The following is a 15870-nucleotide window of genomic DNA, read 5'->3' as shown; positions in this document are numbered from 1 at the left end:
TAGTCCCAGCTACTTGGGAGGCTGAGGCAGGATAATGGCGTGAACCCAGGAGGCGGAGCTTGCAGTGAGCCGAGATTGCGCCACTGCACTCCAGCCTGGGCGACAGAGCAAGACTCCGTCTCAAAAAAAAACCAAAAAGCAAAAAACAAAAGAAAAAAATCAGCTATGTACGTGCGAAATGCCAAAGATTTGAAAAGTAAGCAGCAAACGTCACAATAACTGTGGGCCACAGAAGAAATCAAAGGAGAAAGTATTTTGAACTGAAGGGAATTAAAAAAACATCTATCAAAATGTTTAAGATGTTGCCAATGCAATACTGAGATAGAAATTTACAGCACTAAACACCTGTGGGAGAAATGGGAAAAGATTCAAATCAATTACTTCAGCCTGCAACTTACAAAAGTATAAAGAGAGCAAACTCAGTTCCCAAATAAGCAGAGGAATAAAAATTAAAGATCAGAGGGGCAATCAATCAGTGAAACCGAAAACAGAAAAATAAAAGCGGAAAGTAATGAAACCAAAGCTAGTTCTTTGAAAAGATCAGTAAATTGAAAAACTTCTAGTCGGACGGATCAGAAAAAAAAAAGGTGACATAAATTGCCAATATCAGAAATGAGAGACGCAATTTCTCTGTGGATTCTACAGATATTGAAAGAATAATAAGGGGATCATATAACAAACAACTTTATGCTAATATATTTGCCAACTTAGATGAAATGGAAAAATTCCTTGAAAGCATGAACTACCAAAGCCCACTCAAAAAGAAAGCCTGAGTAGCCCTATGTATTTTAAATTTGTAATTTGTATTTAAAAGCATTCTCACAAAGAAAATGTCAAGCCCAGATGGCTTTACTAGTGAATTCTGCCAAGTATCTAAGAAAAAATAATACCAGTTCTACACAAATTGTTCTAGAAAATTTAGAAGGAGAGAATACGTCCCAATTTTTCTATGATGCAAATATTACCTTGATACCAAAACAAGATAAAGACATTAACAACAACAACAAAAAGCTACTGACCAGCATTCCTTGTAAACAAAATGTTAGCAAATTAAATCCAATAGTGTTAAAAAAGGATAATATATCATAACCAAGCCAAGGTTACCCCAAGAATAGTTTAACATTCAAAAATTAATTTGCTTCACCATATATTTTCAAAACTAACAAATAAAAACCATATGATCATCTTTGTGGATGCAGGAAAAGCGTTTGACGAAATTCAACACCCATTCCTGGTAAACACTCCTAGCAAACAACAGAGGAAAGCTTCCTCAGTCTGATAAAGGACATCTATGAAAAAACCAGAGCTAACGTCACGGTTATGGGAGAAAGACTGATGCCGCTTTCGATCAGGACGAAGACAAGGAGGTGCCCTCTCCTCACCCGTGTTCCGTGTTGACGTGGGAGTTCCGGCCTATGCAGTCAGGCAGGAAAAAAGGAAATTAAAAGCATCCAGATTGGAAAGGAAGGAATGAAACTATTTTTGTTCACAGATAACAAAATTGTCTGTATACACAGTCATATAAAATCCACCAAAAAATAAAGCTACTAATACTGAGTTTAGTAAGGTTGTAGGACATAAGAACAATATGCAGGTATCAGTTGTATATTTCTACATGCTGGAAACACTCAGATATTAAAAATTTTAAAACAATTTTATGACAGCATTTAAAAATGAAATTTGTCCCAAAAATGTGAAGACTTGTATTCTGAGAACTACAAAAGATAACTGAGAAAAAGCTGGGAATACCTAAGTAGATGAAGAAACATACCATGTTTGTGGATCAGAGAACTTAGTATTGTTAAGTTCTTGATTCGCCCTAAATCGTCTATACCCCTGATCAAGATCACTGCAGGCTTTTTTTGGAGAAAATGACGAAATGACTTTAAAACTCATGTGAGAATACAAAAGACCTAACACGGCCAACACAGCTTTGAAAAAGAAGAACGAAATTGGAGGGTCTGACGCTGCCTGATTTTAAGGCCTAGTACAGAGAGGTGCGGGAATCCAGACGGTGTGGCTCTCGTGTAAAAGTCGACATGCGGAACCAAGCGGAATCCAGGCAGGGACCACACACGCACAGGAAGGTGATCTTCAGCAAAGACACAAAGGCGGCTCGCCGAAGAAAGGATTATCCACCTCCAAAACAGCCCACTTTACTTCATGCCTCACGCTATGTGTAAAAATTAACTCCAAATAGATTGTAGACCTAAATATAAGGGCTAAACCCATGAAGCTTCTAGAAGAACACATAGGAAAATAGATGTGTGACCTCAGGTTTGGCAAAGATTTCTTATTTATGACACCTAAAGTATGAGCCATAAAGTAATAAATTGATAGCTTGGACCTCTCTTCAAAAGACAGTATGAAGAGAAGGAAAAGAAGCCACGGACAGGGAGGAAACATTTACAGATCCTCTGTCTGATAAAGATATTGTATCCAGAATGGATAAAGACTCTCAGAAGTTAACAACAACCCAATAAAACATGAGCAAAATATTTTAAGTGACACTTTCCCCAAAGCAAATATGTGGACGGTAAATAAGCACATGCAAAGATAATATCATTAGCCAGCTAGGGACACGCAAATGGTAACCATCGTAAGAAACCACCACCCACCTATTAAAACAGCTACAGTGTAAAAGACCAAGCACAGCAGATGTCGGGAAGGGTGCGGAGAGACCTGGGCCCTGAGCGCCAATGGCACAGCTGCTGCAGAAGGAAGTTCCGCTGTTTCCTAAAAATTACACACAGGCCTACCCAGGACCCAGCCTTTCCACTGCCGTGTGTTCACTGGCACATGGGTGTTCGCAGCCGCTTTATTCGTAGTAGCCCCAGAACTGGAAATACAATATTTGAATAGATAAGCAGAGTGCGGCCCATCCGCACGGTGCACTGACCCGGCTGTGAGGGGTGGAGCGCGCGCGCAGCCGCGTGGGGGATCTCACGGTGACTTCGCCCAGGGAGATGAACCAGATAGAAAGACTGCGCGCTGTGCGCTTCCACGTAGGTACCGTTCTGGAAAATGCAAATGAATGCAGGGTGCCAGCAGGCAGCTAGGTGACCGGGAGGGACACGGGGGGCGCGGAGAGGTTTGGGGGTGAGGCTACTGCGTGATCTCGAAGGCGGTGATGGTTTCACGGGTGTATTCGTGATCCAAGTGTGTCCGTTTTTCCCTGTAGAGCTGTGCAGTTTATTTTGAGTTTCCTATGTCAGTTATGCCTCGTCCAAGCCGTGGGGATGTAGAGTCAGGCTTACCAGAAGCTTCCATGCTTCAGATGTACGCCTGGCCCCTCAGTTGCAGAACGTCAACACGCCCCTGATGAGGAAGGTGGCGCGCCTCAAGCTCAGCCTCGTGGAGATGGCTCTGGACATGCTCCAGTTCATCTGGGAGGAGGCCCGCGGGCAGCAGAGTGGGCAGGGGTCCCTGGAGAAGCTGCTGGCAGACTATCTGCGGAACACCAGTGACTACACTTCCGTCGGGCTGGTAATTGCTGGGGTCGCAGATTCCCTGTGGAGGGAGCACCAGGCCACAGTCCAGCTGAGGGGGCCCCGTTCCAGGAAGAGGCGTCTCCATCACTGTGCACCTGGCGGTGCGGATCGGCTGGGGGAATCTGAGCGCCCTCCCTGCGGGGACCTCTTGCAGCAGGGGGAGCTCCCGGGCCTTGCAGAAGGGCGACGTCTCGCCATTTGAGGGGACTGAATTGGCTCATAAAATCCAGGTTCCATTGCGGCAGCGTGTCCTATATGACTCGCAGCTGCCCTTCCCGACTCATGAATTGGCTTTGACTAATTAATTCATATTAACAATTAATTCACATGTGGATTAAAGAGCTCAATAGAAGTGGACTCCAGTTTGGTTGAATGGAGTCCAGGTGACGACATATTCAAAAAAGTTGAATATGTAGAATGTTTTGAGGGAAATGTACATTCTTCCATTTTACGTTTTCTTAGACGTCATGAAATACGACTCAAATTAATTTACATAAGTATAAGTGAACCAAAGACGGGCCTAAAATTGATTTGTCAGTGAGCGCTGAATTAAGGTTATACGAGCAGACGTCTGTGACCCCACCCCAGAGCCCCGGAGACCCTCCCTGCGTGGGCAGCACCCTGCGGGGCGGGGGTGTTTCTCAGAGCTGCCCAGTGTCCCCACCCACAGAGGACACCAGGGGCAGGCTCACTGGGTCCCCTGGGCAGCGTGGGCGGCCGCCCTTGGGGTGGCAGCTGTAACGTGTCTGTCTTTTCGAAGCAATGGTTCACGCTGAAGCGGACCCTGGCACACGGGGCACTGGCGCAGCTGGGGAGCCTGCAGCCGCTGAGTGTGGGCTGTGTGCAGATCCGCGCCCGGCTCCTGGGCCTGGCCGGGAGGGCCCTCCACCTGCTGGCCATGCAAGCCGACCCTGTGCGCCCTGCCTGCTACTGGGAGGAGGGCCCCTCGGTAGGTGCTCCTGCTTCTATCCCAAGTCGCTCCGACACCTGTCACCCGTGCCTAAAAGCACAAGCAAAGTGTTTAGGACTCCCCTGATGATAGCAGACGAATTGTGTCATCCTCCGTGCAGAAGGGTGTGGCCCCAGGAAGAGAGAAAAATGTAGGCAGCAGGTGTGAGGGAAGAAATGGGGCTGGTGAAACACAGGCCTTCCGGAACAGATCTGGGAGGGAACCACAGCGTCTGTGGAGTAGGCAGGGACGGCAGGCGGGCAGGGAGGGCAGGCGGGCATGTGGGTCGACCCGCACCAGCATGGAGCCCACCACAGCACACAGCCTGCCCCAATCCAGCCCTGCACTGGCGAGCGCGGAGCAACGCAACTGGTGTCTCCCACAGCAGCGGCTCTGGCCGGGCCTGGAGCAGGGACCTGGGGAGCTCAGAAGCTGCAGGAGCAGCCTAGGGTGGGCCTGAGCACCGGGCACCGTGGCATCCATGCCAGAGCACAGCAGGGCCAGCCCTGGGCAGCCTTGGCTCCCCTCCATCCCCTACCCCCTACAGCCCAGGGAGGCTGCTGCCTCAGCGCCCAGGTGGCTCTGAGAAGGGCAGTTGGGACCTTCTTCACCCTCAGCCCAGGGCCCACCGTTCCCTAGAAGGCTGCAAGGCTGCCCGGCAGGACTGAGTCAGCTGCAGGAGTGACCTGCTCCCTCACGACCCTGGTGACGGCCCCAGTAAGCCATGAAAGCCTCAGGTCACCTTCCTAAACACCTGCGCAGAGGCCAGTTCCTCCCCTGGAAGGCACCTGCCCCAGCGGAGAACCTGGGCTTATCCCCACACACCAGCTCCTCAGGAAGACGCCCTCAGGGACCGGAGCAACCACGCTGTGTGTACCTGGCTCCACGCCCAGGGCCATTCCCCCACCAGGTGCCGTGCAGCCCTGGGTCAGCCCTGAGATGTTGTCTGTCCTGCGTCTTCAGGACCGAGCACAGGACTTGACGAACCTCAAGTGAATGGACAGAGTTGTGGCTCTCGGTGCAACCAGCCTCCATTGACCTGCTCGGGCAGCAGCTGGGCGTGGACCAGAAGCGAGGGTTGGCATGGCCGCCTGGGCGCTGGCGTCCTCATCCATGCAGGCTGCTGATGGCACCCCAGCGAGGAGGTGCCAGGGCAGAGCAGACGTCAAGTCCCGTGTGGAGCACACAGGGTGTTCCGCGGCCCCTGCCCCATGCAGGCCAGGCCCGGATGTACCTGCCTTTTGCTGTCCTTAGATATGATTTATGTTGTTGTCCAGCTTCTTGAAATCAAAGCTTAAATCAAGGTTTTTCTGGCCTTTTTCTTGTATTCAAGGCTGTATTTTTCCTCTAACCCCCATTTTAGTCTCCCAGATTTTGATACGTAGGATTGACAAGGTCTAGGATTGCTGGTCACATTGTCTAAGGTGTTGTCTGAGCTCGTTGTTCATTGTCTCACAACCCAGAAAATTAAGGGGCGTGGACACAGGGAGGCTGCAGCAAAAGTTTAGTAAGGGAAAGAAGAAAGCTCTCTGCAGTGGAGAGGGGGCCCCAGTGGGTTGCCGTTTTCACAGTTGAATCCCAACGGTTTGATAAGGAAGTGCGCTCGTCTCTTTTGCTGTTCTTGTGGCTTCCTTACCTGTGCCGCTGCGGGCGTGTCTTCAGGGAGCACAAAGGGCAGCCTGTCTTCTTGTCTGTGCAGCTCTGGGTGCGTTGGGTAAGCCCCCACCCCTCCCACAACCCACGCAGGCTCCCTCGGAGCCCACCGTGTTCATGTCTGGAAAGGGGAGGAAACATTTCCCATTTCCGGAGCCGGCTGATGACCTGGAGAACGAAGGCTTCTCTGCTGGCCCCTCCCGCTCCCCGATGCGCTGCAGTTTGGTTTTGCCCGGCAGCTCTCTCTGCCTGTGGCGGAAATGTTTCAGGCTGTTTCTCCAAGGCCAGCCTTGGCTGTCAGCTCCACTGACTTTTCCTTTTCTCCTCCCTCAGTATTTTCATTCTCTAAGTCCATTTTATAAATTCCATTGCAATTTCTTCTTTGACTGACTTGATGATTGTATCTGGTTTAATTTCAAGGTGACTGTGTTTCTCACGGGTCTATTTTCGTGACTGACTTCCAGTTGAATGTTGTTGTGGTTGAAAACACACCCTGAGTGGTCTTGGTCCTGGGGACTCTGCAGTGGCTGCACGTGGCCCAGCCCTGGTCGGTTTTGGTAAATGTCCTGCACGTGCCTGAACGGCGTGTTCCGATGTGAAAGGGGCCAGGCCATGTGCAGGTCAGGTGGTCACGGCTGCACTGCCTCCGGCGTGCTCGCTGGTTTTCACCTGCGTTCAGGCAGCCTACTAGAACCGGGGCCTTCTCCATCACTCCATTTCTATCAATGTTTTCTTTGTTTTGACGCCTAATCAATGGGTGCATATACAGATTTGGCACTGCGATACCTCGTGACCTGAAAACCCTGGGGGCTCCCTCTCAACCCAGGTTCTTCAGGGGCTGCCTGGGCTTCCTATGCCCAGGTTGGGGCTTGTGTCCTGGCCAGACCAGGGGCCCCTGAGGGCCGGTGGATGCCTCGGCCTCGGTGCCGGCTGGTTCCAGGAAAGGTGTTTCCAAAGGACAGGAACGGGAGCCCCCGGGAATGTGTTGGATTCCAGGCCCATGTGACTCAGGCCGGCTTCCTTGTGGGGGCTGCGTTCTCACCCTGGCTGCAACGTCCCCTCGCCCAGGCTCGTGGTTCAGGGCCACCCTGCCTCAACTCAGGGGTGGAGGGTTTGGGACAGTGAGAGGCCACCCTGCAGCCTGCAGTGCCCCCCACCCAGGGACCCTGATGAGGAGCCTGACCACCCCAGCCTCCCTGGGTGGGCCCTCCTCACGCTGACCAAGCAGGAACCCAGAAGTGCCAGCCAATCGGCTGTGTGTCTCACAGGTGGGCGCCAAGCTGAGTGGCCTCAAGTCTCTGGAGCTGGAGGTAGAGGAAGAGGGTGCCACAAAGTCCAGCAGGGACCCGTCAGCCTCCAGGGCGGCCCCAGAGGAGCACGGCAGGAGAGGCGAGGACCTGAAGGTGCGGCTGCCCCTCCCAAGCCTCGTGTGGCCTCTGCCCGGAGCCCGGCCTGAGCCCGAGCCTTGTGCCCCACAGAGGAGGATGGCTCTGGCCCAGCAGTACCTGGCTCAGGCGTCAGAGGTGCTGCTGCAGGGCCTACAGCTGGCCCTCGGCAGTGGCCTCCTGGACGTCGCAGCGGCCGCCAGCCTGGAGATGGTGGAATGCGCCGGCACCCTGGACCCTGCAACTACCTGCCAGTTCCTGGCTCTGTCTCAGGTGTGTCTTTGCCCCACGCACCTCCAGCCAGGCCTTCACAGAGGAGGGAGGACCCTGGGCTTCAGCTGGGGCCCTCGCCTTTGGGGGACTCCGTTAGAGAAGCAGGCCACAGGCCGGGGTCCTCAAGCAGCGGGAGCCTGCCGACCACGTAAACGTGTGGCTCAGAGAGAACACGCATTCCTGTGCTTATCCCCGAACCCCTGCATCAGGCAGACATGGAGACCCAGCAGTCACAGGCCGGCAGGTCCCTGTCCGTGCGGACCTCACAGAGGTTCCCACAGAGGGAACAAGCGTGGCCTCACACAACTCTCCAGGTGCCAGGAGGAGCCAGCATCCCAGGGGAGCCCATTCCTGCTCCCAGGCTGCAGCCACTGCACGCCCTCTGCAGGGTGCAAGGCCTCCCCGTCCAGGCCTTGGGCCCCTGGCATACCTCCCCTGCCCCCTTTCAGAGCTGCTCGGCCTCGGAGACAATGAGGGATGTCCTGCTTGCAGCCACAGCCAACACCAGCAGCTCACAGCTGGCGGCCCTACTGCAGCTACAGCACCAGCTCCGGTGCCAAGACAGGACCACCACCAGCCTGGGTGCCAGTGTGGAGCAAAGGCTGGCTGTCGTGTCCAAGGTAAGTGGGCAAGGACGCTGCTGAACCTGCCCCCAGCTCTGGAGCTCTGTGGACAGACACCACAGCCACACAGTCCCATGCCTGAGCGAGGGCAGCCTTGCTCACCCTCCAGCTCATGAGCCAGCCCTCCCGGTGCCCCCAACCATGTGTGCCTGGGTTGCCCGGCCTCTCCAAGCCTCAGTGTCCTCATGGCCCTTGTGGGTGTAGTAATGGCCCACCTGATGGGTGCGGTGAGGTTGGCAAGGTCACAACTACAAACGCACAGCCAGGCCTGCAGCCAAGAGCTGACCAGCAGATGGGCCAGCAGTGCCCCGAGGGCCTCATGTGGATCGGAGCTGCATTGGGCCTCTGTTTATGGAAATATTTTACACCTTGGTCAGGTCTGAGGGTTTAATCTTGAGAAACATTTTTGTAGAGCAGGATAGCTAATGGCACCTTTTATTTGGATTAGCAGGTGCGAATGGCAGTGTTTAAAGAAAAAAGACTTGACAACATTTCTTGAATTGTGGGAAACAGACAAGTGTGGCCTGATGGGGCCCCTCCCTCCTTCGGCTGCATGGCTGCCTCCCTGGTCCTCTTGCTGGGGTGGACCTGACCAAATATCCCCTTGTCCAGGGCTGTTTGGCAGACAGTGCTTTGCTGGTGAGGGTGGGATGGGGGCAGCATCCGCCACTGGGTGGCAGGAGCACCCCTGCCATTGTGACATCCAGAGATGTCTGCAGACATTGCCAGTGGGAGCAACACGGCCCCGGGTGAGAACCAGTGACTCAACCCGGAGGTTGAAACCTGGAAAGCTGCCGTCCTTCTGAAGCTGAGAGGATGGAGGGCGGAGGTAAGAGGCCTGCAGGCCCAGCCCAGGCCCGAGGACAGGAGAAGGTGGCACAGGCTGGCCCTGCGTCTGGCGGAAGACGCTGATGCACATGGCCCTGCCGGAGCTGAGCTGGGTCCAGGAGGGTGTGCATGGCAAGCAGGAATGAAAATGGGCTAAGCCGGGCGTTGGGGGCACCTGTGGTCTAAGCTGGGCATGCGGTGGGGGGGTGCCTGTGGTCCAAGCGGGGCATGTGGACAGCACTTGTGGTCTAAGCTGAGTGCAGGGGTGCGTGCCTGTGGTCTAAACTGGGCATAGGGGCACGCACCTATAGTCCCAGCTACTCAGGAGGCTGAGGCGAGAGAATCACTTGAGCCCAGGAGTTCGAGGCTGCAGTGAGCCATGATAGTGCCTGTGAATAGCCACTGACGCCCAGTCTGACCAACATAGTGAGACCCCATCTCAAAAAAAATGGGCTGCCCCAGGCAACACTTACTGGACAGGTGAGGAGTGAGCAGCCAGGCTGGCACCAGAGCACCTGCTGTGGGTAAGCTTGGCATGGGAGTCATGGCTTTCCCTCCCCCATGGCTGCAGACCAGGCAGAGCTCACCCCATAGGAGCTTTGGGGAACAAGGACACCAGTGTGTATGCAGGACTGAGTGCAGGGCCAGGAGCTGGCCTGGGGCTTGGCACATGGGAGCCGTCAGTCACTACGATGGGGGTCACCACTCCTCAGGCCCTGCTGTTTCAGGAATTCTCATGGAAAAGCTGCACCGACTCTCAGCCAGGCACAGACTCATTGCAGTCGGGCTGGGGAACGTCATAGGCCACAGCAGGCCCACTGGAGCATCCTCAGGAAAGGCCGGTGAGTGGTGGAGCCTCATATTTGTAAAGTTATCAGCCATGGAAGCAATGAGAACTTGCTAAACTAAAATTTTTGCACTGAGAGCATCTGCTGCAGTGAGTCAACCCCCACTCTCCATCCCGGGGGCCACTGGGCAATTCGGAAATTGGCTGGGACTGGTGTCAACAGAGGCTCTGCGAGGAGGAGAAGGAGCAAGCCTGGAGCCAGGAGGGGAGAGTCACTGCGCTGCAGCTGGGAGCAGCCCCATGGCACCCTGGGAAAGCCCACTGAGACCAGAGCCCCACAGCACCCTGGGAACACCCACCAGGAGCGGCCTCACGGCGCCCTGGGAACGCCCACTGAGACCAGAGCCCCACGGCACCCTGGGAACACCCACCAGGAGCAGCCTCACGGCGCCCTGGGAACGCCCACCGAGACCAGAGCCTTACAGCGCCCTGCGAATGCCCACCGAGAGCAAAGCCTTATAGCGCCCTGCGAACGCCCACCGAGAGCAGAGCCCCACGGTGCCCTGGGAACGCCCACCAGGAGCAGCCCCACGGCACCCTGGGAACGCCCACCAGGTCCTGGGCCTTAGGGTTGTTCCCCTGGAAGCTTCTGGAAGGCAGTGAAATCAGCTGTGGTCTTGTGGTGCCTGGAGAGGATGCAGCCTCCAGGACATAGTGTCCCCCGCAGCATCCCATATGTGCCCTCCTAAATGAAGGGCTCAATTTGGGGGTTTCAGGGAAAAGTGAATGCAGCCCAAGGTTGAATCTGTGACTGAGAAACAGACTGAAGAAAAGACCCCGTCTGAGGGAGAAATTGGAAAAGACAAAGCAAGGGTGCTGTGATTTGAACGTTTGTCCCCCTTGAACCTCGTGCTGAAACAATGCCCAAGGTGGCAGTATTGAGAGGTGGGGACTGTACGAGGTAACTGGGTCATGAGGGTTCATGAATGGATCAGCCCGTTTACTGACTAATAAGTTAATGGATTATGGTTATCACGGGAGTGGGCTGATGTCTTCATGAGAAGAGGAAAAGACCTGGGCTAACACAGCCCCCTCACCGTGTGGCATCCTGGGCCATCTGGGGACTCTGCAGAGACCCCACCTGCAAGAAGGTCCTCACCAGATGTGGCCCTTTGACCTTGGACTTCTCAGCCTCCAGAATTGTAAGAAATAGTCTCCTTTTCTTTATAAATTATTCAGTTTCAGATACTCTGTTATAAACAACTGGAAATGGACTAAGAAAATTGGTACCAGGAGTGGGGTGGTTGATAATAATGAATACTTGAACATATGGAAGCAGCTTTGGAACTGAGTAATAAGCAGAGGCTGAAAGCATTTGGAGGAGAAGGCTTTTAAACACTCAGTATGTCTGTAAATGGATCATTGAGGGTGATTCCGGTGAGGGCCTGCCTGGAAGATAAGATGACAAGGGAAAGTTTGGAACCCTTTAGAGATCCGTTAAGTGGCCGTGACCAGGACGCTGATAGAAACATGGACCGGAAAGGCCATTCTCATGAGATTTCAGATGGAACTGTGGAGCAAGGTATTAAAACCTAGAATAAAGGCCAGCCTCGTCATAAATTAGCAAAGGCCTTGGCTGAACTGTCCATGTGGAACAGCTTTGTCAAAGGCTGAACTTGAGAGAGTGGTGAACAAGGGTATCTGGTAGAATAAATATCCAAGCAGCAAAGAATTAGGCTGCTGCATGGCTACTTCCAGCCACTACACTGAGCTGCAAAAGGGAAAAAATAGCTCGGAGATGGAATTTATCATCAAAAGAAAAGCGAGTGGAAGGATCTGGAAGCTCTTAGCCTGGCCACATAAAGACTGAAAGGTGTGCCCAGGAGAGGAGCCAAGGCTCTAGACCATTTCCCAAAAGTCAGTACAGAGAGAAGGGGCTGGGTGCTGTTCTTCAAGGCAGTGGAAGAAAGACCCAGAAGGCATTTCAGAGATCTTCAAGGCTGCCTCTCGTTGCAAGCCTGGAGGCCATGGAGGGCAGAACTGTTCCGGCGGATGGGCCAGAGGTGCCCTCCACTGGCTCCCTGTCCAGGGCCTGCTGAGGACCATGCTCCCTAAATTCCAGTGCAGCTGTCCATGGCAGCCCCAGCGGTGGCTCAGGCAGCTCTAGTACAGATAGACCCACAGCTCAAGATGTGGCCATAGCATTGGCCACAGCCACGTGGCACTGATTCCGCAAGCTTGCAGAGAGCAAGATGGAGACTTGGCAGCCTCCATCCAGATTTCTTTTTTTTTTTTTTGAGACGGAGTCTCGCTCTGTCGCCCAGGCTGGAGTGCAGTGGCCGGATCTCAGCTCACTGCAAGCTCCGCCTCCCAGGCTTACGCCATTCTCCTGCCTCAGCCTCCCGAGTAGCTGGGACTACAGGCGCCCGCCACCTCGCCCGGCTAGTTTTTTGTATTTTTTAGTAGAGACGGGGTTTCACCGTGTTAGCCAGGATGGTCTCGATCTCCTGACCTCGTGATCCGCCCGTCTCGGCCTCCCAAAGTGCTGGGATTACAGGCTTGAGCCACCGCGCCCGGCCTCATCCAGATTTCAAAGGATGCCATTGAAAGTCTGGGGGCCGGGGCAGAGACTCGTCCCAGGGATGGAGCCACCACAGACAGCCCCAACAGAACAAAGCCTAGTGCAGCCACGGGAACAGGACCCCTACCAGGACCCCAGAGCTGTAGAGTCACTGGCAGCTCGGGAAGCTTCAGGCACCAGATTCCAACCTGGAAGAGCAGCCATGTGGGCTGCACCCAGCAAAGCCATCAGGGGGGCCCAACCCCCAGCCCGTGTGTCCAGAGGTAGCAGGTGCTGTTGGAAGAGCCCATTCCCTGAATTTAGGGTCATGTCAGCCCTGTGGGGTCAGGGCTTGCTTGGAGCCTCCACTCCTCTCTTTTTGCCTATTCCCCTGTTTTCAAGTGGGAACGTCTCAGCTGGTTGCACTGCTGTATGTCGGAAGTAGAGAACTTGTTTTGATTTCACAGGCTCATGAATAAGACTCTGACTTTTGAGTTGCTGCTGGAACAAGTTAAGACTTTGGGAGCATGGGGTTTGTAGGAATGTATTTGTACATGATAAGGACATGAGTCTTGGGGGCAGAATGCTATGGTTTGAATGTTCCCTCCAAAACTCATGAATGGGTCAATCTAATTAATGGTTTTAGATTCAGGAGTTATCCTGGGAGCGGGACTGGTGGCTTTATAAGAAGAGGAGGAGAGACCTGAGCTGGCACACTTAGCCCCTCGCCATGGGATGCCCCGCACCGCCCCTGACTCTGTGGCATCCCCACCTGCGAGAAGGCCCTCACCAGATGTGGCTAAAAGCGACCAGTGCTGGGCCACACACAGCCACAGCAGAGATCCCCAGCACCGAGGTCACTCAGAGTGTGTTTTCCAACCACGGTGACGTAAAGTGGGAAATCAGTAACAAAAATGGACCTGTGAGAAACACGGGCGCCTTGAAATTAAACAGTTACTTACGATGATCAAATTAGTCAAAGAAGAAGTCACAGTGGAATTCAGAAAACACTTTAAACTGGCTCAGATTTAAACTGACTTAGAGAATGGAAATGCTACAAATAAAAAGTTACGCGACTTAGCTCAAACGGGTTACAGGAAAAATACAGCCTTGAATACAAGAAGAAAGCCAGAAAAAACCTTGATTTAAGCTTTGAGTTCAAGAAGCTGGACAACAACAATAAATTACATCTAAGAAAAATGAAAGAGGACAAATCAATACAGCATCAGAAACAGCGAAGTCAAAACTGGCAAAGGAAATCCAAGGCACAAGTTGGCTCCAAAGAGAAGACAATGAAATGGAGAAATCCCTGCTCAAGAAAAAAAGGGAAAAGGCGAGTTTCCAATGTGAGTAAGAAAAAGACCCATCACTGAAATGATGCAGGTGTTGAGAGTTCACACAGAATGTTCTTTACAGCCTTACTCCAATACAGGCGACAATGGACCCAAACGGACCAGCTCCTCAAAACAGCACAGCTCACCAAAGCCGACAGAAGCGTAGAAAATCCAAATGATTCAATGTCTGTTGAAGAAATCAAATCATTTATTTAAAATGTTTCTACAAAGAAAACCCAGACCCCACTGGCTTCACCAGTAAATTCTTCCAAAAACTGAAAGAAGAAATAACCACTTTGAAAACTCATAGAAATAAAGCAAAAAACTTCCTCTTTTACTAAGAGGCCAGACAAACATTGACACTGGAAACTTATCAGGGACATTACAAGAAAGGAAAAGCTCTCTCATCACTATTACACAAAAATCCTAACAAAATACAGCAAATAGAAAACTCATCAATATTACACAAAAATCGGCCGGGCGCGGTGGCTCAAGCCTGTAATCCCAGCACTTTGGGAGGCCGAGACGGGCGGATCACGAGGTCAGGAGATCGAGACCATCCTGGCTAACACGGTGAAACCCTGTCTCTACTAGAAACTACAAAAAACTAGCCTGCATGCATCCATGTGTCTGTACATGTATGTCTCCATGTGTGGCGTGGAGGACACAGGAGGAAAGATGGAAGGAAAGGCACCACTCACGGAGGAGGCGCTGGAGAATTTTCCATTTGTTATTTTGGGTTTGGTGAACATGCACTTCGCGTCGTGCAAATCAGGTTTCTAAACATTAACAACCAGAGAGAAATGACATTTTGAGGCCGCCGGTGACTCTTGCGTGCCTCTGCTGCCCCCTGGTGCCATCCCTGAGTCACTCCCAGCAGGTCCCCCAGAACCCCAAAGGCCCCAGCCCCAGGCAGGAAAGGCACAAAGCCCCTGCCCTGGCTATGCCGCGAGGTCTCCTGGAAATGAGGGGAACAGCACAGCGACGTCCCTGAGTCCTAAAGGTGTCCCCTGATAGCCGTTTTTCACCACACAGGCTTGGCAAAATCTCTGCGTCACTGAACAGCATTTTAACCTCTTGAATGAGATGCCTCCTACCTTTCGGGTCCTCTTTCTGCACCTCTCACAGGACAGGTAAAGACGCTCGTTCCTGTTGAGGTCGCCCCCAGCCCGCTGAGAGGCCTCAGGGAGGCACAGACCCAGCCGTGGGCTGCCCACACCTCAGCCCCACCCCAGGGAGGCCTGGGACTCGGGAAACGCCCAGCCAGTCCTGAGAGGTGCCGGACAGACACTGGCTACCGATGACACAGGGTGGGGGCGGTCCAGGGGCGCGGCACACCCCCTCCTGCGACCTGTCTCCCGTACGGGGCCTCTGTGTCTGGTCTGGGCGTCCTGACCTGAAGGTCACTGTGACAGCGGAGTGGAGAGAGGATGGCTGCCCTCTCCTGCTCCCACTGGCCTGCAGCCAGCCAGCGGTGCCTCTGGCAGTGACTGCAGAAGTCAGTGGCTGTGACCAGTCACCCGGTACATGACCCAGCCTGTTCTCAGTCCAGGTCCTGACTGGCCATGCACACCCAGCTGTGCCCCTGGAGGCACACACAGGGAGAGCCATGCTGGGGGTGCGTGGTCTGCAGAGTGGGCCTCACTGGGCTCCTCTGAGGTCACCAGAGCTGGGCTGTGAGGTGTGTTTCCATCGTGGTGTGCCTGCGACCCTGGCCGCGTCCTGCCACAGGTCCTGTCTATACGGTGCTGCCTATGAGAAACCCAAGTTCATTACTGTAGCCAAAGGAAAGGTGCAGCCGGTGGGAGGTGAGCAGGGCTGCGTGGTGGGGAGGGGGGAGGAGGAGCGGGAGGGAGCAGGGCACGGGGAGCAGGGGTGAGAATGGGGAGGGGAACAGGGGTGGGAGTGGGGAGCAAAAGAGGGGGGAGAGGAGCAGGAGCAGGAGAGGGAGGGGAGCGGAGGTGGGAGCAGGGGCAAGAGGTGGCGG

At 53.5% G+C, this 15870-nt stretch overlaps 1 protein-coding gene across 1 annotated transcript in view; it reads left to right on the top strand.

Moving 5' to 3' along the window:
- Positions 1-15870, top strand: part of CFAP46 (cilia and flagella associated protein 46) — a 147014-nt gene that overhangs the window by 91331 nt on the left and 39813 nt on the right. The window contains exons 40-46 of the mRNA XM_011941989.1: positions 3298-3486; positions 4252-4440; positions 7362-7496; positions 7572-7751; positions 8201-8371; positions 14919-15016; positions 15615-15691. Of these exons, the coding sequence (XP_011797379.1) occupies positions 3298-3486; positions 4252-4440; positions 7362-7496; positions 7572-7751; positions 8201-8371; positions 14919-15016; positions 15615-15691 (1039 nt within the window). The remainder of the gene's footprint in view (positions 1-3297; positions 3487-4251; positions 4441-7361; positions 7497-7571; positions 7752-8200; positions 8372-14918; positions 15017-15614; positions 15692-15870) is intronic.

The sequence above is a fragment of the Colobus angolensis genome, unplaced genomic scaffold (genome assembly GCF_000951035.1).
Source record: "Colobus angolensis palliatus isolate OR3802 unplaced genomic scaffold, Cang.pa_1.0 Scaffold204, whole genome shotgun sequence".
NCBI classification, from domain to species: Eukaryota; Metazoa; Chordata; class Mammalia; order Primates; family Cercopithecidae; genus Colobus; species Colobus angolensis.
The sequence above is the reverse complement of the archived record's forward strand: the minus strand, read 5'-3'. Positions and strand labels throughout refer to the sequence as shown.